Raw genomic sequence first — 23822 nt, forward strand, 5'->3', positions numbered from 1 at the left:
TACAAAAAGGGGCACATGTTAAGGAAAGCTGTTAGTTGAGCTAAACTAGGTGAATCTAAGCTCGTTCATGAGATGAAGTTACAGATAAAAAGGGAAGGGTGAAAATGAAGAGAGAAATAAGGATTGTGAAAACACTTTAAGAGTATTAGAAGAAGGAAGAAAACATGGGCCAGCTGGCATTAACAGAGAGAATTGTGTGTGTAAAAAGAGAGGCTTAAAATTAAAGAACAGGACAGGAGATAAAGACAAGGACTAAAAACAACACTTGACATCTGCTTAGAGGTCATTTCAAGACACAAGGTGCTGTAGCAAAAATCTGTTATCTCAATTTCTGTTTTTGTGTCCACTAAAGAGAAGATCAAGAACTATGTCTAAAAGTCAAGAGGGATCAGTACTGAACCTTCTGCACTGTATTCTAGAAGTCTTTCTGATTTCAAAAAGGCCCTTTAATCCAACTGTAAAAATTAATCATCAAAAACTTGAAGACTTTGATGACTGAAATATGTGATGAGGGCCACTGCCAAGACAGGTTGACGTTCTGAAGAAGAAACAGGGAACAGATCAGAGAGGAGATGTACAGCAGAGACAAGAGTGGATGACCGGAGATGGAGGAGTGAAGATGGATCCTGACAGACGTGGATGCAAAGGTTGAAAGACAGAAGCTTGACAGGGCAAGTTATAAAGACTGGATGAAAATTAGCATAAGATAAGACAGTAAAGAGAAACAGGAAAAGAGAGAAAAGAAAACAGGAAATAAAAAAGTGACAAAAATAAGAAGAGACAGGATTGTGTCGCTGACACCCAGATTCAATGAATCTTATAGATGTTTTATTACTGTAAAATTATTTTATATGTAATCATATTTTTAGACATCGCAAAAGCCTGTCTAGTGTAGCTGTAATAGGAAACATATGTAATGGATCTAGCTGAGTAAATGAACTATTTACTAAAATCTATATGGTTAAGTGCTGCAAGCTGGTGTTTTACACTTAGTCTATTTAAAAAAAATAAAAATAAAATAAAAAAAAGTTAGCCAAGCTCGACTATGGTGTTATTTTTTTTTATCTTCTTGGGACTGCAAACTCCTGCTGCTCGTTTTACCAGTAGTGGTTTGGTGAATCTGGATGGCAGTAAGAAAGAGAATGATGAGAAAGACAGACAAACAGACAGACAGCTACTCCAGGTGCAGAGAAAGAGTGGACAAGACACAGAGTCAGCAAGTGCTGAAAAGTTTAATACAATCTCTATCCTGGTCGTTTTTCTGTTGGATGTCAAAAATAATTAAAAAGAAAAGTTAAAAAACAGCATATTGAAACAAACAAACAAAAAAAGATAAAATACAAGGGGCCAAAACTTTTCAAAGTCATTTAATGATGATAATAATATTGTGTATGTGTGTGGTACTGAGGGGATGTGTTTATGTGCATCGTGATGTCATCCGCAGGAATAAGAGGCACAGAGGACTGAAGACAGACACCCTCGCCAGTCCCTCTGTACCTGCATCGTAAGCAGATGGTTGCACTGTGGGAATATAACCCTGATTAAGATATTTTTTACTTTCAATGCCATTTTGATCCTACGAACAAACTATGTTTCTCAGAGCCAAATAAAGCCCTGTGTTATTTATATATCTTTCATTTTCTATACTGTTTTTAGCACATTCATTTTCAAAATATTCTGAAAACTTCAAACAGATAATTTTGCTAATATTGTTTATATTTTCCTCTTTTTCATCTTTTTTTCTAAAGAAAATAAGCTATAACATGCTAATGCTAATTATGTAAAATGGAATTCAACTGTTAGCTGCAGGATGCTAAAATATTTTAATATTAATTTAAAAAAAAAATCTTTTCAAATTTTCTTTATTTGTTTTATCAGCTTCTCAGTATCTGTGTTCTAATGATGCTTTTCTAGCTGGACAAGGTTTTGGTGTGCATGCGTCCGTGCAGATTGCAGAAGGACTGGCAAAGCCTCCTGCATTCCCTTACTCCTGCGGCATGACAGGAGGAAAAAAAGGAAAGAGGACTGACTACCACTCCACTATCACTTCACTTCACTGCACGACAAAAGCCCATCCCTCCATCCCCGCGGTCGGAGAGAAAGAAGAGAGAACAGCGCTCATCACCACCACAACCACCACTAACAGACAATGAAGAAAACACAGCTGGGAGGAGGAAGAGAGGGAGGTGGAGGAGAGAGGGTGGGGAGGGAGAAAAGGATAAGAAAAGGGAGGTGTCAGCAGATGAGAGAGGAGAAGTTTTCCTCCCCTACGATGAGGAGATTTTCAAGGAGGGAGAGAGGGGAAGGAGGGAAAAGGCGACAAGAGAGGATTGATGGGAGAAGGGACGGGGGGGGGATGGAGGTGGGGTGGTGGCTGAGGGGGTCGGAAGGGCAAAGTGGGGGGCGAGTCTACCTTATAGGCGACCCGGGCAGGACACCTCTTCCCGAGGCCTAGCGGCGGACACATGTGTCTTAGCATCTGATACATGTCTGTGTAACTGATCCGGCCGCTGGGGTGGCCACAAAACACGCACACACAAACACACACACATGCGCGTGTCATATGCGCACATGCATTCAACATCCATACATCAACACATAACAGACAAAACAAACAAAGACGGACGACGTGAAAAAGAAAGAAAGAAAAACAATGTTGGGGAGGATTAGGGAGCATCACGGGGGGAAGGACGCAGACTCACAGAGGTGTGTTTGGGGGGGGGGCATGAGGTGAAATAAAAAATAATAAATGACAAAGGAAAGGAAGAGGAGGGGAAACAAATACACAGAGGTTATTGTTTTGATCACTGTGGATATGTGGTTGCTGTGATGAGAGAAAAAGAGAAAGAAAGAAAAAGATAGAGAATAAAGGGGTGTGTTATGTGCCCTCTACTCTGGTAGGCTATTCCAAAAAGTTAGGAGAGGAAGGAGGGGAGGGAGAAAGATTAGGGAGGGAAGGGAGAGTTGGAAGAGAGGAGGTGTAATTTATGTTAAGTTAGTTACTTAGAGATACCGTTCTATGCGAGGGGATTTGGGTTTCCTTTTTCTTTTTTTAAGGTCTTTGCCCTCTTTCGCCGCTCGGATAGAACTGGCAGCGGGGCTTCTAGCAGGCAAAGAAACGCACCGCTGCAGAGGTCGGAGTGAGTCACAGTGATAAGTCAATGCAGTCATTTATTCAGGCTGCGTGTCCACCAGAAGCCTCTGTTTACAGCTGCACCTCCAGATGTTCATGACAGCCTACAATGATCATAAGAAAGGCTGTGATACCCCGATTTTTAAGTTTAGAGGGCCCGTTCACCCACATCCATGGAAATTGTCTAAATCCCACATCTTGAGGTACCTCAATGTTTTGTTTGCATCTTCCACTTTTTTCTGTTAAAAATTAATTTTCTCACTTCAATAAAAGGAAGAAAACTGAACTTTGTTTGTGCACATTTAATTGTTTTGTAATGCAGGAGCAACAACCTGTAGGGTTTGGTTAAACTAAAAAAAAAAAAAAAATCTAATCCATTCCTATCCAGTCATTTCACTGGTCTCATAGCTCTAAACCTGTGGTGCCAATTATAGAGAAGGACAAAATCATTAACTAAAAAACGTGTCTACTATGTTGTTATCTCATTGGTGCAGATTCACACAATGTAAACACAGCACCACAAATCTGCAGCCACAGGCTGGCAGATGAGTTCTTTCAGCAAGTAATTATTACAATGACAGTAAAAATAGAGAAAAACTAATAAACAAAACAAAAATGTTGGCCTTATAAGTCTTTCAAAACACATGAGTTTAATGGCTTTATTAGCAGCTTCCTGAATGTTTGTCACAATTCTTCCCAAGAGAATCTGTCAGCACAGATTGTAATTCAGAGACAACTGGTGGACACAAGACCTTTTGAGTCTTTGTCCAAAACCACACACACACCCTGCCCCTTCATTTCTGCCTCATACATCAGAGAGACAAACAGAGCAGGTTTGGCCATATCATCTGAGTACCAACGAATGGATAGTTTCATTTTCTACTTGGAGTATGCCATCACAGGTATTTTGGCAAATATAAGCCTATCTGCCTACACAGCAAGAATACTGTATACAGGGACAGTTATTGTCATAATGACTGAAATGAGAGGAAAAAGCCTTCAGTGTGTTATTAAGCATAATAGTTGGACACCCATGATATGATCAGGGGTTACTTCACTTGGTCAAGTCAAGGTTCAACAATCTTGTGCGCCCCCAAAATGAAGTTGAATGACTACTAAATATACTATATAACCATTTTTTTTGCATCATTAGATGTTCTCTTTCATAATAGCAGAAACTAAAAGGTTGTCCAACAAGTTTTTTTTTTAGGTAGTGTATCTTTACAGAAATATCTTTAGACAAATGTATAGATATGTGCTGTAGATATTTATAAAGGCTTAAAGGTTGCAGATGCTTGAAGCCACCCATGTGGAGCACTATAAATGGCAATATATAAAAGATATATTTCTAGGACTGATAGAGAAATATTCCATGATAACGCTGACATTATAATTAACAAATAGTAGTGATAAAATGCATAAGAACAGACACTAGCACATTCTAAACATGTGCCATGGGGGTAAAGTTATTTGAAGTTTTTACAGCAGCTTTAACAACAGCTGATACAAGATGGTTTAATTGTTAATTGGAAGTTTTCAGCAGTTTGAGTGACTTAGAAAGAAACCTGCAAACCTTTAAAATTAGAAAACATTAAGAACTAAACACTAAACACCAAGTTATGCTACGAACTGTGAAGGTAAGTGGTGACCAAACCGTCTCTGCTTATGCCTCTGCACTGAAGTAACCCCACCTCCCTCCACCCAAACCCATCTCAAACAAGAACAATGCACATTGCTCGAACATTTTCTGCCCAGGCAAAATTAGACAGCAAGCAGAAAAACAAAAAACAAAACCAAAAAAAAAAAATAAAAAAAATAAAAATAAAAAAAATGGCTGACTGGAGTTTAGAATGAATCGTTCATATATTACTAAACCAAAAGTAAACACATCATTGTCATTTTTCCAGCGTTCAGTCAGAAGACAATAGCAAGTGCAGTGCACCATTTCATGCTTCACACACTATTATCAGTGTGTGTGTGAGTGTGTGCAAGAATGTGTGTGTGTGTTTCTGCATTGTCCCAAACATTCTCATTTTCATGTCAGAATGCATAAACAACTACCCACCCCACCCTCTAATGAAATAAAAAAGAAAAAAAAAAAACATGATTCAATGATTCAATAATGAAATGGGTTTAAAACAACAGAAAAATGCAAGTTTGAACAGAGAAATCAAACCGATGGAAATAAAAAGTTTAAGTAAGAAAGAATTTGTCTTAAAAGTGACAAAGAGCAACATTCATTCCAGTCTCTTAAAGGCGAGCAGGTTGCGTTTAAGTTTGTGCTTTAGGGGTTTGGTCCAAACCTTGCAGGCCACCCTATGTGGGCATTTCTTGCCAAGGCCCAGAGGAGGGGAGATAACTCGCAATAAACTGTACATATCCTTATAATGTATTCGCCCGCTGCAAGAAAAATACAAGGAGGGGAGTTAGGTAGGGGAAAACACAGAATACAAAGAGAAAAAAAAAAGAAACAACGAGAGTGGAAGAAGAGAAAGACAAAAAAAAGTAAAGAAGAAAAGAGCATTTATTTACTGAGAAAACTCATTCATTCACACAACAACAGGGAAATGAGGGAAGGTTACATTCATCTTAGCTGTGCACAAACTGTGCAATCAGAGAAAGAAAAGAAGAGAAGCTAAGAGAAATGAAAAAGAAAAGACACTGAGAAGGCTAAAAGGCAGTTTTCTAAGACAGACCAGCTTTTGCTGTCTAGCTTTGAGTTATTTTACACGACGTGGATCCTGTTTCTTCATCCCACTTGCTGGGGGAGTTCTTTGTCCCGTTTTGGGATGAAGGGAAGAAGTCCGTGGTTAGAAGTTAGGTTACATTCAGATCCAAAGTGTAAACATGTGTTTGCTTTGTAACTTTGCTTTCAATTGCACGTGTTTTGTCTATGCAAATATGAGAGCATATAAATACTTGATAAATCACATATATGGATGCTAATGTGTGTGTATGAGCCTGTGTGTGTGCCACTCACCAGGCAGCCGGGTCGTACTCAGCCCATATCCTTACATACTCGTCTAAATGATGGGGCCCCAGGATAGACGAGTCTCTCGTCAGGTACTCAAAATTGTCCATGATGACAGCCACAAAGAGATTCAGCATCTGGATAAACAATGATATTAATAAACTTCTGAAAAAGAGGGATTTGGCATTGAAAAACATCAGTCCAAACAAAATTACAAACAGATATGCTTGTCTTTAAAGGACTAAGGAATAAAGTGGTCAGTGATCTTATTTTATGAAACTGTTTGCTGAATCACGGGGTAACAGCTCACTTATTTGGAAACAAATCAACAAGCTAACCAATAGAAAATCTAATCAAACTAAATCTATAACCAAACTAAATATTATTGGAAAAGTTAGTACTGATGATGTGGAAATTGCAAACGAATTAAATATTTTTTTTGTTACATCTGTGGAAGAGCTTGCCGCAAATTTTAATACCTGCCTTGTGTCGTGTGAGGAGGTGACTTATTCCTCGTCTTTTTACATCACACAGGTGGATCAGGACAAGATCAATACACTTATCAACCAGCTAAACAATTCAAAAGCTAAAGATATATTTGACTTAGATACTTTGCTAATCAAAATGCATAAAGCAATACTGACAAGACCAATAACACATTTAGCAAATCTATCTCTTAAAAAATGTAAATTTCCACAAAATTTCAAAACAGCTGTTGTGACCCCAATTTTTAAATCAGGAGCACATGATGATGCATGCAATTATTGACCCATTTCAATTGCACCAGTAATCTCAAAAGTTATTGAAAAGCTAGTAGCTGAACAATTGATGAGCTACTTGGACAACATGCACCTCCTAAGCCCTAAACAATTTGGATTTCGACCAAAATATTCAACAGAAATACTGTTGCACTGTAGCAGACAGGGAGAGGCTACAGAGAGTTGCAAAGACAGCACAGAAGATCATTGGCTGCCCTCTCCCCTCCCTGATGGACATTTACACCTCCCGCTGCCTCAGCAGAGCCAGAAACATCATAAATGACAGCTCCCACCCTGGCTCTGATCTGTTTGCCCTACTGCCCTCTGGGAGGCGCTACAGGTGCATCAGGACTAAAACAAACAGACTCAAAAACAGTTTCTTTCCAAAAGCAATAACTGCCCTGAACTCCTGTAGGACTTCAAATGTGAAATACTTGGGACACTAACGACATATGTGCAATACTTTCTGTCATGTGACATGCACAACATATCATGATACGTGCAACAATACTTTGAATGTGCAATATATTTTCTGACTCGAATATGTTTCGAACACTATATACATGTATAGTATATAGGTATATACATCATACTTATATCTGCAAATAACTCAAGGAGTGTGCACATCTGTTTATTTCTGTAAATATTTTATACCTTAGATCTTTTATTTATTTATTTATCTTCTATACTGCTCTCTTTGCACTGACATTGGTGATGGCTTAATCTCATTGTATATGTGTATAATGACAATAAAAGGCATTCTATTCTATTCTATTCTATTCTATTCTATTCATATATCATTTTACAGAAGCCATTAAAAGTAGTTTGGACCAAAGTTAAGTTGTTGGAGCAGTGTTCTTAGACTTTAAAAAAGCCTTTGATACTGTCAACCACGAAGTACTTATGATAAAACTGAACCAACTAAATTTCTCCCAACAAGCGTTAAATTGGTTCAAATCTTATCTTGAATCTATAAAGCAATGCGTTAAAATAAATAATATCAAATCTGCTATACAAAAATGTAACCTAGGTGTACCACAAAGGTCTACACTGGGGCCTCTGCTCGTCTGCTTGTATGTAAATGATTTACCTAACATCTGCAAAGATGCTACCTGCCAACTGTATGCAGATGATACTATCATTTATACAACAGCAGATACTCCTCAACAGGCTGCAGAATTACTAACTAAGCAGTTTTTCTTTAAAGAAAAAAACACAGAAATAGTTTAAAGTATATATAGACCAAAGAGAAATTAAGGAAGTTTCTGAGTTCAAATATCTTGGGGTAATTCTAGATTCTAAACTTAGGTTTGATGCTCATGTTAGGAAAATGTCCAAAACTATCAAGACTAATATAAACTTTTTCCATATGATAAGGCCCTATATATCTACCAAAGCAGCTCTAATGTATATGCATGCAATGATATTATCACATATGTCGTACTGCTCTATCATCTGGGGCCAGGCTTCAAAATCTGTCATGAAGCCTTTAATGTCATTATATAAGCAAACTCTAAAAGTATTTGATCAGAAACCAGCGAAGTGGCATTATTGCCAAATTCTTAAAAAATCTCACTTACTGAGTTTTGAAAATTTTCTTTCGTGAAAACAATATTTAAGTGTATAAATGGTCTTAAACCGGGTGTGATTTGTCAGTTAATACACAAATATAATAATGAAGGCATGAGAACAAGAGCTAGAGTAAGTGGGAACTGTAGAGTTAAAAGGTGCAGAACCACTCTGGGACAATTTATCGTTCTCAGTCAAAGGATCACACTTATGGAACACTTTCCCACAGGATCTAAATTCACTGTCAGACATGAGGCTCTTTTCTATAAAACTGAAGCATTGGCTGAAATAACAACAACACTGTGAACACTGAAAACCTAATCTGGACGTTTTTCCTATCCATGTATTTTACTTTAAATGTAACTTGTAAATGGACTGTACTTTTACCTTTGTCGTTAACTTTTAACTCTGTTAATCTAGATCAAAAAGCCTAACCAGGGATGCGGGCTGTGAATTAGCCTTTGGCTAGACGCCTTGTGTACACTGCATCTGTTACCTAATGGGTGACAATGTTAAATTGTACTGTCCCTGTAAATAAATAAAATAAATAAATAAAATAAATAAACAAAAAAAATGCTTGCAAAGCTTTTTGTAGTTCACATCTGATAAACCCATGGAGCTCAAAGCCTCTTTCCTCTTTATCCATTCATCTGCCGGATGTTATTTTTTTTTCCTCACCAAAAAAGAGCAGAGGAAGATGAAGGAGACAAAGTAGGTGTAGGCAAAGGTGCTGCCACATTCTTTTTCAGTATTCCCTGAGTCCTTGTCGCATTTCTTTTCACCCAGACAGGACAACATGATCTCATGCCACGCCTCGCCTGTAGCGCTCCTGTTTGAGTTAACACAAAGAGAAATATTAAAACGTTAGCAGCCAAGAAAGGGTGGGCATTAATGATGAACATCTGCGTCTCAATTCCCAAAAATGTGTGTATGTAGCAACACAGATGTGTTACTGCCATCAAATTCAAGATGAGGTAATATTTTTCATTAAATACTAAAATGTTTTACTGTCAACCTTTGACATGTTTTCTACAATCAACTAAGAGTAAGATATTGATTTATAATTATCTACAAATCATTGCATTCTGTACTTTCTTACGTTTTACACACTAAATAACTTTTTTTAATTTTGTTTTGTAAACAAAAACAGCATTTCATAAAAAAACCCAAAACATTAAAGCTTTAAGAACACGAGCAGAAATCAGTAAAAGGAATTCAAGTAATGATCGTTTTCCCTACAAACACCACATATTTATATTAACATGGTTTATTAGACATCAACAAAAATACACGACTGCTGCTTTCTAGCATGAAAATCAGACTTTCATGATGAGGACTATTACAAAAAGAGGAGACAAATAAAGATGAAAAATGCTTACCTAAAAAGCAGCATTAGGGCCATAGGGAAGGTTCTGAAGTTATTGTGCTCATCGATGGCACTATCGTCATCCTCAAGTGCTATATTACCAAACAACTACAGGTAATAAAAGAAGAAGAAGAAAAAAAGGAATGTAATAGTGTAAAACAATTCAGTAGTTGAGGTGACAGACAGCCATGGCCCGTACCTACACTTAGGTGGCACACTACGCCATGTGCATAATTTTTTTATACTCTACAGTACAACAGGCATTATTGAGAAAAGATGCAAAAAGTACAACTGGTCATTACAATTGCTTTATTTGGGAGAACAAAAAAGGGATTTATATATTGAGACAATGCTGAATTGACTCATTGGTTGAAAATACCAACAGATCAGTCTTTGAAGAACAGTTTGGAGGTTTAATTGAGGTTAGGATTCCTTAATGTGCCAGATTTGCCAGAGAAACAAAGTGACAAGCTGGGATTAGTTCTGATAAAGTTGCATCATCAGATATGAATTATAGGCACAGTTGGGCATCTGTGTAACAGCGATATGACAGGCCATAGGAGGTGATGACTGGTTCTGCAAAAGTGGTGTGTGTTGCAAAGAGAGAGCTTAGGCAAACCCTGTGAAGAGGCAACAGGATGCCATGGCATCAAGAATTAATGTATTATTACTAGTACTGTCTCTAAACATGATTCATAATGTTATAGCTTTTATCCAAATCCATTAAGAAAACAACGAATAAACCATTTTAGTGAATCAAACTTCTGTCACTAAAAACTGGATGAGAACAAACAAAAACACTAAACTAAATAAATTTCCTGAAACATTTTTTACTAAAATGTCCTTAAAAATGTAGGATTAGCAAAGTCTCAAAGTGGTCTCTGTTTGGACCCTTGATGATCCTGCCAGCAGTACCTACCTGCATGCCAATGATGGCATAGATGAAGAAGAGCATGGCAATGAGCAGACAGACATATGGTAGAGCCTAACAGAGAAAGGACATTTCTGTTAGTGTCATTATGTGTTTTCTTTTTCTATATACTTCATATGTGAATCCGTTAATGTGTGAATACCTTGAAAGACTGAACAAATGTCCACAGTAGGATTCGGATGGTTTCTCCTTGTCTCAAAAGCTTTATGAGGCGAGCAGCTCTAAAGAGCCTCAGGAAGCTCAAGTTGATGAAATTATCCTGTGGCAAAAAGGGAGAATGTAGTCAGTTTCACCAATTAAAAATACTTTTGATCTTTCCTCTACTTCAAAATCATAATAATAATAAAAAAAAGAAACTAAACCAGTAACGGGAGAATGAGAGGATAAAGAGAGGGAGGCAGTCAACCCAACAAAACTTATCCAAACATGACAGTTCTTAGCAAATACAGCTATAAATCAGAGAGGCATGAGAAGTTCAAAAGATAAAAAAGAGAGGAAAAAAAGAGGAAAGACGCAAAAAACAGAAATAATAATTCAAAGATTTTAAACGTCATCATCCAATCTGGTACATCAAAATGTTTTTTTTTTTTTTTAAGATAACCAAATGCACTGATTGTTGGGGAGCAAGCAGGCCACACACAAGATGGAGCAGAGAAGACTTTGCCGATCAACCACACACACACACACACACACACACACACACACACACACACACACACACACACACACACACATAAAGGGTGTAACTTAGGGATTCATGTGACACTGACTATGACATTCAGATTGTTTTAAAAATTATGGAGTGTTGTGTGCCCTTTCAAATACCTTATAAAAGTCCATTTAATATGTGAAAGAATGATTCTCGGTTACTTTACTAGTACCCTAGTCAATTTAGCATCTTTACAGTGTCACAGTAAAACAACATTAAAAAAAACCTAACTCCCCAGTTAGGCCCTGGTGGTTGACAGACAAGGCCTGAAGAAGAGCATGAGAGGGGAGAACAGGGAGCGTGCAGCCTCAGTGCAGTCATGGCATGGCAGCATACTTCTGGACAAAAGAAGTGGCCTACATGCAGACCAATAGGGTACAGGAGGGCATTTAGATAAGTAGTTAAAACATTCAATATTTAATTGCACTATAACTATAGATGCTATACCCAAGAAAACAAACAATTTATCAATAAATTATAATTTTTTTTGTGCTTGATATTGTCATGGCACAGATATTCATAATCTAACTGACTGTCTATAAGTGAATTAAATGTTTTAAATTTCTCAGACTTTAATTACAGTGGCCTCAAAATGTATTATGAGCAGAGATTTCAACCATGGAGTGTCAGTAGCCATGTAAGTAATAAATTAACTGATTTCCAAAAGGTACAAAGTTAAACAAGAGACCTTCCATTATGATATTAGACATGGCATTTCTCATTTCTATCTGTTACAGTTTTAAAAATCACAAAAAAAGGACAAAGAGCCCCAAAGCCTTAATTTGAACTACTTGTAAACCCAGCAAATGGGCTTTTAGTTCTTGTGCAGCAGATTTTGACCATTACTCTTGGTAAAGAATCTTAGTTCTGTCTTGCCTTCAAATATTCTATAAAAATGACTGTTTGTTTATTTTCTAGACATAAGAAGTAAAAGTGAATCTTCTAACCCAGCCCCAACAGGTGTACACATCTGCTCTAGTATTCTGTACTTTCAGCTTAGAAGAAATCAAATATATTAATATCCAGATGGTGGGTTTAATAAAGTTTGAAGATCTGTTAATATCTGTTTGTGTTTCCAAAACTTTTACATTTTCTGTTGTATTATTAGCAAATAGTTAAAAAAAAACATCAATAATATTGCTTAAAAGAAAGAAGAAGGTCTCTTCTATAGCTTTATCCATTTTGAAGATCAATTTCTACTCATTTGTGAACTTTTATCACTCACCAATTTACAGCAACAATGATTTCAAGCAGGGCTACCAAAACCTTTTGCATGCAAATACATGTGCTATATTTAAGACTATGGGAGCCACTCTGTGTAGCTGTGACTTTTAAGTCTGCTCATCTTTATCACTCTGCATACTTGAATCAAGCACTGTCTCTTTTTACTTGCATGTGTTCACATTAATACACAAGCAGAAGAAAAACTACTGTAATAATAACTACTCCGTGTAAGAATAAAATAAGTTTTCCTCTGTCTTAAAAATTTATTTAGTTATTGCTCTACAACTGACGATTTAACAAATAACTTTCTTTGTTTCATCAAATACAAAAACAAGAGCTTAAAAGGTCATCTTCCACAAAGTGCATGCACTTGGAGGGTAAAGACTGGAATATAGGTAGTGAGTGGCTGGGGGTAAGAAATGAATCAGGGGATCACATGGCCAATGAGGATGCAGCAGGAAGCTTTGAGAGATAAATTACAAACCAACCAGATTCTACATGTGCGAAGATGTAGAAAGATGAATGGGTAGGAAGGTTTTATTCATTTTTATATTTTTTAAGTTGAAGTAAATTGTAAGTGGGTTAAAGACATTATAGAAGGCGGAGGTGGTGGTTGGTTGTGTGTTTTATTGGACAGGGGCATGGGGCGAAACACACACCATCACCATCATTTTCATCATCATCATCATCACAGCACCACCACCACATGTCATGGCGCAGCACGGATGTAAAACACGATGAAGGATTTCATAGTGCATTTTGATTGGATGGATTTTATCAGAGGAGGGAGAGGGAGGGCATAGGCCGCCAACAAAGTAGAGAGGTTTAAAGAAAGCATGTAAAGAGATAGAAGAGGAAGACGAAATCATTATAAGCATCATTAGAAAGTTAAAAAAAAAAAAAAAAAACAGCAGACAACAACAAGTAAAATGAAATAAAACATGTTCAGCCTCTCTTTGATGCCAGCTCCATCCCAAAACCACATGCTAATTATTTTAGTTCACAAAATAAAGTTAAGATTAAAGTGCCAAGTGAAAGAAAAAATTACCCAAATTATTGCACATAATTGTTCATGAGATAACATTCAAATCAGTTGACCTTGTGGATTGTATGAGGTGGCGTGACTCAGCAAGGTAGAGCGGTCATCTTGTAACCCGGAGGATGCCGGATCAATCGAGTTCATGTCGAGGTGTCCTTGAGCAAGACACCTCGAACCCCTAATTGCTCCTGACGGGTCACGGTTCAGCGCCTTGCATGGCAGCTTCCGCCATCAGTGTGTGAACGTGTGTGTGAGTGGGTGAATGTGATGTGTGATGTAAAGCGCTTTGGGTATCGTTCCAGGCGTTGGGTATCGTAAAGCGCTATATAAATATGGACCATTTTCCATTTACTACAGTCAGCACTACTATGTAAAATACATACATACATATAAATCCATTAATTATGTGTGAATTACATTTTGATTTATATAACATTTTCATGTGAATTCTATAGTTTCTTTGGAAAAAAAAAATCCTAAATGTGGCTGATTTCAATAAGAGTGAAGCAAAAAGATTAGAGAGGAGAACACAGATGGATGCTGTAGCTTTCATTCGCTACCAGAGAGGGTTGTTTTCAAGTCCAGAAAAGTCAGAACACTTAAAAAAAGAAAATATGTTTAAGTTTAAGAAGATCTTTCTGTACTGTTGGTGAATGAGAATGTGCCTGTAGTCTCCTGCACATAACACAGAACATAGGTTGATAGATGACGTCACCATACCTCAATCAAACTAAAGTATTAAGTATTTAATACTTTCATTACTGTATATAAAATCATAGGACTGAGCTAAGCTGATCTAGCATCTAGTTTTGGCTATGTATGAAATATAATATGTAGCTGAAGAAAAATGGATTTAGTGCAAATATTAGCTGTAAAGTTGAGGCTACAGAGTTTAAACTAAATCAATCAGCTGGTTGTTGACTGTTACTGTTAGTTTAGTGTGCAAACTTGCAAATTGTGCTACAACATGGCCCAAGGATGCCTTCAGTCATCTGATAAAACATTTAGGTTGCACTACTTATATCAGCTACTGCTCATTCAGTCCGTGTCAATGAGAGAAACCTCGAGTGCACAAAAAAATAGGTTTGTATCTGAAAATTTGATGCAAACTTTAAATTGCTATTAATAAATGTAAATAAATGTAAGAGGTGAACAGCAGAGAGAGGCTGAAGATGCTTTTGAATTTCACAAATATTTAGTTTTAGATTCACAATTATATAAAGATCACATGTACACAATTTAACACAGACAAGCAACAAATCACAAAAAAATCAGTTTACAGTGAGATAAACATGAGTTTGTTTACACACTACAACAGTTCAAAGGCAAAATCTGTGACGGCTTCAAACAAATTATTCAAAATTCAATCTCGATGTATAAAGAAAGAAAGAAGAAATTGACAGGCTTTGTTTAGATGATAACACTTCCACAGATCACTTAATACCATACTAAGATCTGTAAGTGTTGATCATATTGTAGGTAGGGTGCCACGTGCCGGTTGCTTTCTTAGTAGAACCTAAACCTCTTGTAATATTTAGAAATTTGATACCTTATCAGTAAACAAACAATGTAAGTACCAATTTTTGTCAGCAGGTGGCACTGTAGTGCTGTTTAGTGACAAAAATTCATCTTTAAAATCCATAATTAATTTACATAGCTAAAATGATTTGTATTGTAAATGTAAATGTTTCCCATAAAAAAGTTTTGAGCCACCTTGAGAAAGTTTAAACTTTACAAGTGTATATGCACAACTTTAGCTATATTTCTCATCTGCAGTGGATAAATGTCTCTGTAATGATCGTAATACGTTTAGCATAGAGAAAGGGAAGGTAGGCCAGGCTGTGCAAATGTGTTCTGGTAAGGAACACTCTCGTATTGCCATTGCTGGCTGGCTAGACTTTGGAAGGTTTGGCAAAAATAATCAACTCTGGTGAGAGAGAGAGAGAGAGAGAGAGAGAGAGAGAGAGAGAGAGAGCTAGATAGATAGATAGATAGATAGATAGATAGATAGATAGATAGATAGATAGATAGATAGATAGACATAACTGAGCTGATATTGCTGAATATACAACAAGCTGGTATTGTGCTGAAATGTTGAGATTCCACAAAATTTAATTAAGCCAATGTTCTTTGGCAAATTTATTCAAGTAAACAAATTATAACATTTCCAAATACATTTGGATGGTGTTTGTCGTACTTAGCCACATGCAGTGGATTTTGTTTAGTTACTTTATTGAACTGTATAGAAATAATTTTCATTCATTAGGTATGCAGTGGATGAATATGTTTGCAAATGAGGATTAGAAATGGATGTATATGTCAGTATAGAGCCTTTCAGCATAGAAATGCATCTGTGAGGTTTATAGTCATGGTTTATGCATACAAAATACACCCTCAGTGCAAGGGAGAATGTGATGTAGTGTCTGAACAAACCTCAGCAGATATGATTTCTTACACCAATAAATTGTTACTCATTTATATGCTTGATATGAGACAGTAGTACTAAAAAAGCAGGAAAGAAAATACACGGAGAAATACTAAAGCACCAGAAGAGCAGAACTAAAGCAGGAGATGGCAGGGATGTACTTCCGTGGATTGGGTGTAACTGAAAAATTAGGATTATTTTAGGAGTGGAGATGCTTAAAGAGAGAACATTGTTGAGAACTGACCAGCCACTGCAGGTGTGGCGAGTATACAATAAAAAATAATAGAGATGGCTGTTTAAAAAGCCATCATCTGACACCGGTGTGATCTGAACTGAGGTCTACTCACTTTCCCTGATAAACTGCTATGTTCTGTATGTTGATGTTCTTAATTCTGAACCAAGCCAGCTGTTTCTATAGAACTATTTATATTTAGCTTATTTTGGCACCTTGCCTTATGATTTAGAAGTAGGTAGGTTCAGTTAATTTATTATGGTAGTTACATAATTGGTATAATAATATTAATAATAGGTAAATACATTATTACCATATGCCAAGATTTATTAAAAGACTACTTTAAATATTTGTTGGAAGCAGATTTTGCCTTTTGTTCTGATAAATCATCAACCAGTGATTTCCTGCAACCAGCTAAAGCCAATTGGTCCAAACGAACCGCAGCACTTACCGCGTATCTTGTCACTAACATATCAGTAATGCTTCCAAGAACAGAGACAAAATCAAAAACGTTCCAGGCATCTCTGAAGTAATTCTGAAAGAGATAAAAGTAAAACACAATCAATGTCAGGACGAAAGACGTTATTCAGCCTCTACCTTCCAGAAGTGAAGCCAGGGAGTGTGAGGTACAGCTCACTGTGTAAAATGAAGCTTACAAGAGTGACCACTGTGTAACAGGGTATGCACTCAGTTTTTCAGGGACAGGAAGAACATGCTCTAGATCTGTCTACTAAAATAACCTCTTTATAAATGAATAACTGGCGCATATAGACTGTGTCAACCTAGATTAGGATACAATATATTAGGGGATGTATTGTGTTGGCATGTTATTTCATTTTTTTCAGTCTTACCAGAGGGCCAAAAGCAATGATCTTAAGAACTGATTCCATGAAGAAGAAGGTGGTAAACACAATGTTAAGGAGCTCCAGGACATTATCGTAAGCTTTAGATGCACCATGAAACTGTAGAGACAAATAAGAAAGATAGAACAAGAGCAGCAAAAGCCAATGCATTGCTTGAATGAGATTGAACAAGCTTGAAAAGAGATGGCTTGAAAGTCTGATACCTTCATCATGAGGACAATCGTGTTGAGCGCAATCAGAGCCATGATGCTGTACTCAAAGGGCGGAGACACCACAAAGTGCCACATCCGATACTGGAAGCTGAGCTTGTTTTTCGGCATGTGGCGAGTTAGAGGCCTAGCATTTATGGCAAAATCTATACAGGCTCTCTGCAGAACAGGTAAGACAGGATGGAAAGTAACAGTTGAATTAAATACTATTGGCTAATTGAAAAGTTTGACAAAATAGACAGTTAAGGATCTAAAACGAATCTCTCCTCACTTCATTCTTTTCTAAGCTGTAATCCTCCATCATCTTATCCCCCTGTTCCTGGAAGGTGATGATGATGAGAGCCACAAAGATGTTTACAAAGAAGAAAGGGAAGACAACGAAGTACACCACGTAAAAGATGGACATTTCCATCCTGTAACCCGGGCTCGGGCCCTGATTCTCATAAGTGGAGTCCACTGAGTGTTTTAACACCCTGCAAGAGGAAGAGACAGAATTTTTTTTATAGAAAATTAATTATTTGCTGTTAAAGGTGGTCCACAAAAGTAAACAATATGATCAATTCATTTTGTTATTAAATTAGTTAACATAACTCAACTTTTTACATAATAAATGCAGTGTGTTCATTTGTGTTTGTATGTGGAAAATCCACTCACTGTGGCCACCCCTCTCCAGTGGAGACAGTGAAGAGGGTGAGCAAGGCCCAAGCCACGTTGTCGTAGTGAAACTCGTACTTCTTCCATTCCCGCTTCTCAGCTTTAACCTCATCTCTGTCATATACTAAGTATTCGCCCCTGCAGGAAAAAAAACAACAATGAAGAAACAAAACAACAATAAAAAAAAAAGACGACGCACAGTTATTATGTGTACAAATATATGTACTATAGACACACAAGACTATTAAAACAAGCATCCAGAAATAAATCACTGAAACACACAAAAATGTATTTTTGTTTGTTTTGTCCACATCTGACTTAAGAAGGGGTACGGGATAGTTTACTCTTCCCGAGCAGCTTCTCACTCCATGACATGTTCTTCTAACATAGTATGCAATATCCTCTAGGTGGGAGCACTTGTATAACTAAAATTCAGCTACAGAACTTAAAAGTAATTTTTCTATATGATTCAATGACAAAAGGAGAACTTTTTATCAGCTTTATATAACATGAGGTGTTTGTTGTAATTTTACATTATGGGAATTTAGTACTATATTGTAAATGAGAGAGAAAAAAACTCAGGTGCAGTTAATTGTTAGATTTTTTTTTTTTTATTAATTTTCTTTAACAAACCTGCAGTCTCGCTCAAACTCTTTGGATTCATCTGTGCAGTAGAAGAAGCGACCCTTGAAGAGCTGCACAGCCACCACAGCGAAGATGAACATGAAGAGCATGTAGACAATCAAGATATTTAATACATTCTTCAGTGAGTTGACCACGCAGTCAAAGACGGCCTACAACATAAAGATAAGAACATATAGCTGTTTGTAGCTGTTTATCAAGTGTATCAAACTTCATGTCATCTTAAAATACTCAATGCAGAACTCAAAGTCAAATCATTTACATCAGTTTAAACTTAAATATTATTTGGGAAAAGTTATAAAGTAGGGACTGCAATGACATTTACACTCAGCTAACGATTATATTTATTCTTACTTTATAGTTACTGGTAACTAAACGTACTAAACATATAAAAACCACTATACACTTATGAAAACCTATTAAAAGTATAGATTTTTTGCAAACAGATCTTCCTAAATCCCACATCCCAGAACTTTTAGTCTTCGATATGAGACGTATCTCATCCACCTGATGTGACTTTTTAAAAGAGAGAGATAACTTTTGCATATGCAGCCCCTGAAATGAGATGATCCCCATGCAGCTACTGAGCTCTACCTTTAACTTTGGTAGACGTTTAATGGTCTTAAGGGGACGCAGCACCCTCAGCACACGGAGGGATTTGATTGTACTGATGTCTTTCCCTTTGCTGCTCCCCCTAAAGTTCAGACATGAAAGAACAACAGCGTCAGAAGAATCAGCAGAGTGGAGGTGATAAGACATCAAAAAACTGCAGTGGACTCTTACCAAGCCCTTATATAACAGTCATACAGTACATATATTCTACATATTTTACAAAAAATAAATTTATTCTAAAAGTACTTTTTTGGATATGAACTCTATATTCCGATCTACAATCAAGGCGCTTACAGTCTCTTCTTGTTCAGAAAAGAAGAAACATTCAATGTCAAACATGAAACCAGTAGGAAAGATGTTTTCTAACCATTTGGTTTCATGTGTACCAAAAAGCAACCATCATTGTTTATTATCTTCTCCATCATACTGGACACATTCACTCATTGTATAACGACAGGCATCTCCCGGCAGAGTGCCCAGCCAAACCTCTTTCTTTCTTTATCAGTGATACGCTGGTTAGTTCTTTGGTAGAAATGAACATTTTAGATATGAAAGCTTGAAGGCTGAACTTCAACTATTAGATGGGAAGGATTATTTTGATATAATCCTGAATTAGTTATCATTGGATGGACTGATTTTCGTATGTTTCACATAGCTTCCATTGATTAAAATTCATATTTCATGTATGGTTTTGAATGCTCTTATGTCAGGATCACAAGATTAATTGAAATAAACAGTGGCAGGAAACAGAAGCTATGCGAGACACTTTGTACTTGTGATGTTGCTCACAATAAACATCACGTCATAACACAAACAAGCACGGATAGGATCAGATGAGCCGTGAGAATGACCGGAGGAAATCATTTTGGGACCAGAAGTGAACCTTTAAGCAGGGGTGCCCAAGATCTACCATCCTGCAACTTTTAGATGCAACCCTTCTCCAACACGCTTGAATCAGACGTCATCTGCATGTCATTCAGCTCTGCAGAGGCCTGGTAACGAGCCAGTCATTTGATTCAGGTGTGTTGAAGAAGGGTTGCATTTAAAGTTGCAGGATGGTAGATTTTGAGGACCGGACTTGGGCACCCCTGCTTCAAATAAAACCCATTACTTAACTTTTGGTTCATGATTTGTACAGCTACATGTCAATATCAATGAGAAAAAAAGAGTGGTGTAAAGGGAATAAATAGCTGACTTGAACTTTACAGTGAGTGGAAGGGCCATTTTGAAAAAAAAAAAAAAAAAAAAAAAAGGCAGGAGGCATCTGGATTCTAGCCAAGCCTGAGTAGAAGAGAGGTCGTCTACCAAGGCTCGCTCTTAAACTATGAACTCCGTTCCAGTGACAGAAAATGTACGACAATTCAATTTAGTGCTGATTGATTGAGTTGGAGCCTTGGCAGTTCTACGCGTTTGCGCATGGGTTTGTGTGTGTGCGTGGGAGAGAACCTCAATCGATAATCAATAGGCATTCCTCGTTTGAAGTTAAGTAGAACTGAGGACTCTCTATCAGAGCAGCTTTAGAGTATTAGTGTAAAGCCCAGTAAGGCCATAGGTGTTAGGAAATGGCAGCGTCCCTAAACACACACACACACGAACACAAACACACACACTAGCATAGCAATAAGGGAAAAAATGCTTTGAGCCTTGCCATATGAATAGATTTGGCATTTGGTCAAGCTTAATAAAAGATTTTTGTCTGAAATCAGATCATCCTTTGTTTCACAAATTGATGTGGTACTTCCCCCAAAATCTGCATTTTGAGAATAAAACATCCTACAGCTGCAGGAGTGGGAGATAGCTGTAAACTTTAATTTTGCTCCTCATGAAGCACAGCAGTTAATGCTGATCTGCAGAAGAGACTGTTGGAGAAACTTCTCAAATTGCTTCTGATTTACGCATCACAACATTTTTTATAGTTTGTCCCTATATTGTCGTTTTAACATCAATGCAGCAAAATATGGATAAATGTGTAATCATGCACCTTTGTAAGTATAAGTGCATTTTTATTTACACATTGTGTGGACTGAGGAATTTGAACCTGTGTTTTCTCGTCATGTTGCAACACACCCACTACTAATGCCCCATTTTTGGAGCAAAGTGTGTGTGAAAATCACAATATGAGCTAGCTTGGCAGTATTATGCCTGAGGTTTGAAAAAACTGTTTCTGTAAACAGGACAGGAGAATAAGTATAGGCATTGGTTAGGTCATGTAAAGTTTTGTGATTCACTGAAACACTGATTTTACTCTCCTTAAAAGCTTTTTTTTCAGAATGAAGCATAATTTATTGGCACATTTGACAATTATCACCACTCATCTGTTCAGTTGATATCTAATTTGCTTACAAGTACATTTTAAAAGGTGCTTGTTGCAATTTATTTCCCAATCTTTGAATACCTTGAATTCAATTGTGAGGAAAAAAAGCGATATGTTCTAAATTTTTAGCTAGCAGTCTTTAAAACACACACACACACACACACAAAACAATTAGATTCATTATGACTAAAATATGCGTATGTTTGAAATGCTGTGTTTGTGTGTGCGCTGGGGGAAAAGACAACAAGTGGCAACGGTACGACGGGAATGAATACGAACGATTAGAAGAACAAAGAAAGAAAGAGAGTGAAGCCAACTTGATCCGGTAATGGAGAGTAGGGAACACTGTGACAGAGGAGAAACTTTACCGGGTGCTGCTCCTGTTGAGTTTCACCGAAGGTGGAGACAGCGAAAGTCAGTGACAGGGACAGAAATAAAGACAGAGGAAGAGGAGGAGAGGGAAGGGGAGGAAAAACACATGGAAAGACACACAAAGACCGAGAAACACATTTATAGAGAAAGAAAGACAGAAACAAGACAGGAGAGATAGGGGGTTTGGTAGAAACAGGAAAAAAAAAACATCTATATGAGAGACAGACAAAGAAGGAAGGACAGCAAGATGGGCATACCTGTTTAGAAATATATCCCACCCATTCTTTAACACACACTCACTGTCATTCATATAAATACACCACTTCTCATTCCACCTCAGCCATCCACACCCATTTTGTCTCCCTACAACTGGGATGATTTAATACCTGTTAGATTTGCATTGTTTAATCTGGGTTTTAAATACTCTTTCTCAAACTTTCTTTTGACTGAACTACTTAAATTTATTTGGTTTAATCACAAATACACATCCTGTTGAGTTGATAAACTGATTTGTAACTGATAACTTGAGAAATACTCCCTTTCTATTAACTAGATAAATGGATAAAACTGTGCATAGTTACGTGATTAAAATTGTGTACATACAAATTCATTTTACCATTTATACATTTGTGTGCACATATGGTTCCCTGTTATAAATCACAAGCTTGTCTTATTAGCTTGTGTACAAACCTAATTTCCATGCTCACTTTTAGGCACAAACTGTATCAAATCATTCACTGATAATTTTTTGCAACAGCCTTTGCTGTGCACAAGCCAATCTTGTGCTGGAAGATAAGAATGACCTCTAAATGCTTTTGGGTTCTTGAAGCCTCATTATCAAGGGCTTGCAAATCCACCCTGTCACACAACCATGGCTACAGTACAGTAAGTTATAGTGCCAAGGATTAAATTAATAAGAAGTATATAAGAAGAATTATTAATAAATACCATTGTGTGTATATACACAGCACAGGGTAAACTTTTATTAATATGATCTGATAATAGGCTGAATTGGTAAATTAAACTCTTCCAGACATCTTTCTATTTGGAATAGAGAATAGGCTCAATTTCCTTTAAATTTCATGTAGCAAAATGCTTGTTTTAGTAGAGTTGTGTATCTGTTATTGTAAAGTAGTTAATCTTTTATATGACTGTGATTATTTACTACAGTCCACTTCAAACTATTCTCATTCTTTCCAAATGCATTACAACATTGTTGTTTTTTTATTTATTTTTGTTAATTATATCTGCTTAAATTCCCCTTCGGTTGTCATGACTTCTAGCCTAGACCCTAGATGTAAAAACTTTCTTTCCCTCCTGGCTATATTCCATTGCAATCTACTGTACTACCAGCTCTGTGAAGAATTACCTTCACGGTTGGAAGTGGAAACTCAATAGCTGCATCTATTTACACCGATTCTTATCTTATCACATCATAATGATCAATTAGACCAGGCCTACAGCACAAATTGTCCTCAGTAGATCTGTAATCATCTAGTACAATTTTTCAAAGCTCTTTTGCATGCATATCTGAACAAAAGGAAATAAGGGGGGTGGGGGGGTGGGGGGTGATACATCTTTACAAGAAGCCAGTTCCAGGTTTTCTTGACAAGTTAAGAGTGTATAAACATACACTCAAGACATCCATCATAAGTGGAAACTCAAGAAACTGGGATTTGTGTGTATTGTTCCATACACACATACGTTCAATAGAAGGAAAATGCATTCTAACAGACTACTCTCACTGCATGCAGTTCTACGTCATGGCACTGTAACATTGAGCAGTTCATTCTTTGGAG

General features: G+C 37.0%; 1 protein-coding gene across 1 annotated transcript in view; it reads right to left on the reverse strand.

Moving 5' to 3' along the window:
- cacna1ab (calcium channel, voltage-dependent, P/Q type, alpha 1A subunit, b) overlaps nt 1-23822 on the reverse strand; it is a 173561-nt gene that overhangs the window by 26592 nt on the left and 123147 nt on the right. Inside the window, exons 27-39 of the mRNA XM_041982391.1 lie at nt 19320-19419; nt 18717-18877; nt 18084-18221; nt 17701-17902; nt 17424-17588; nt 17209-17319; nt 16809-16892; nt 10871-10987; nt 10717-10782; nt 9811-9905; nt 9110-9260; nt 6114-6241; nt 2414-2510 (exon numbers count right to left, since the gene is read on the reverse strand). Of these exons, the coding sequence (XP_041838325.1) occupies nt 2414-2510; nt 6114-6241; nt 9110-9260; nt 9811-9905; nt 10717-10782; nt 10871-10987; nt 16809-16892; nt 17209-17319; nt 17424-17588; nt 17701-17902; nt 18084-18221; nt 18717-18877; nt 19320-19419 (1615 nt within the window). The remainder of the gene's footprint in view (nt 1-2413; nt 2511-6113; nt 6242-9109; nt 9261-9810; nt 9906-10716; nt 10783-10870; nt 10988-16808; nt 16893-17208; nt 17320-17423; nt 17589-17700; nt 17903-18083; nt 18222-18716; nt 18878-19319; nt 19420-23822) is intronic.

This window comes from Melanotaenia boesemani, chromosome 4 (genome assembly GCF_017639745.1).
Source record: "Melanotaenia boesemani isolate fMelBoe1 chromosome 4, fMelBoe1.pri, whole genome shotgun sequence".
NCBI classification, from domain to species: Eukaryota; Metazoa; Chordata; class Actinopteri; order Atheriniformes; family Melanotaeniidae; genus Melanotaenia; species Melanotaenia boesemani.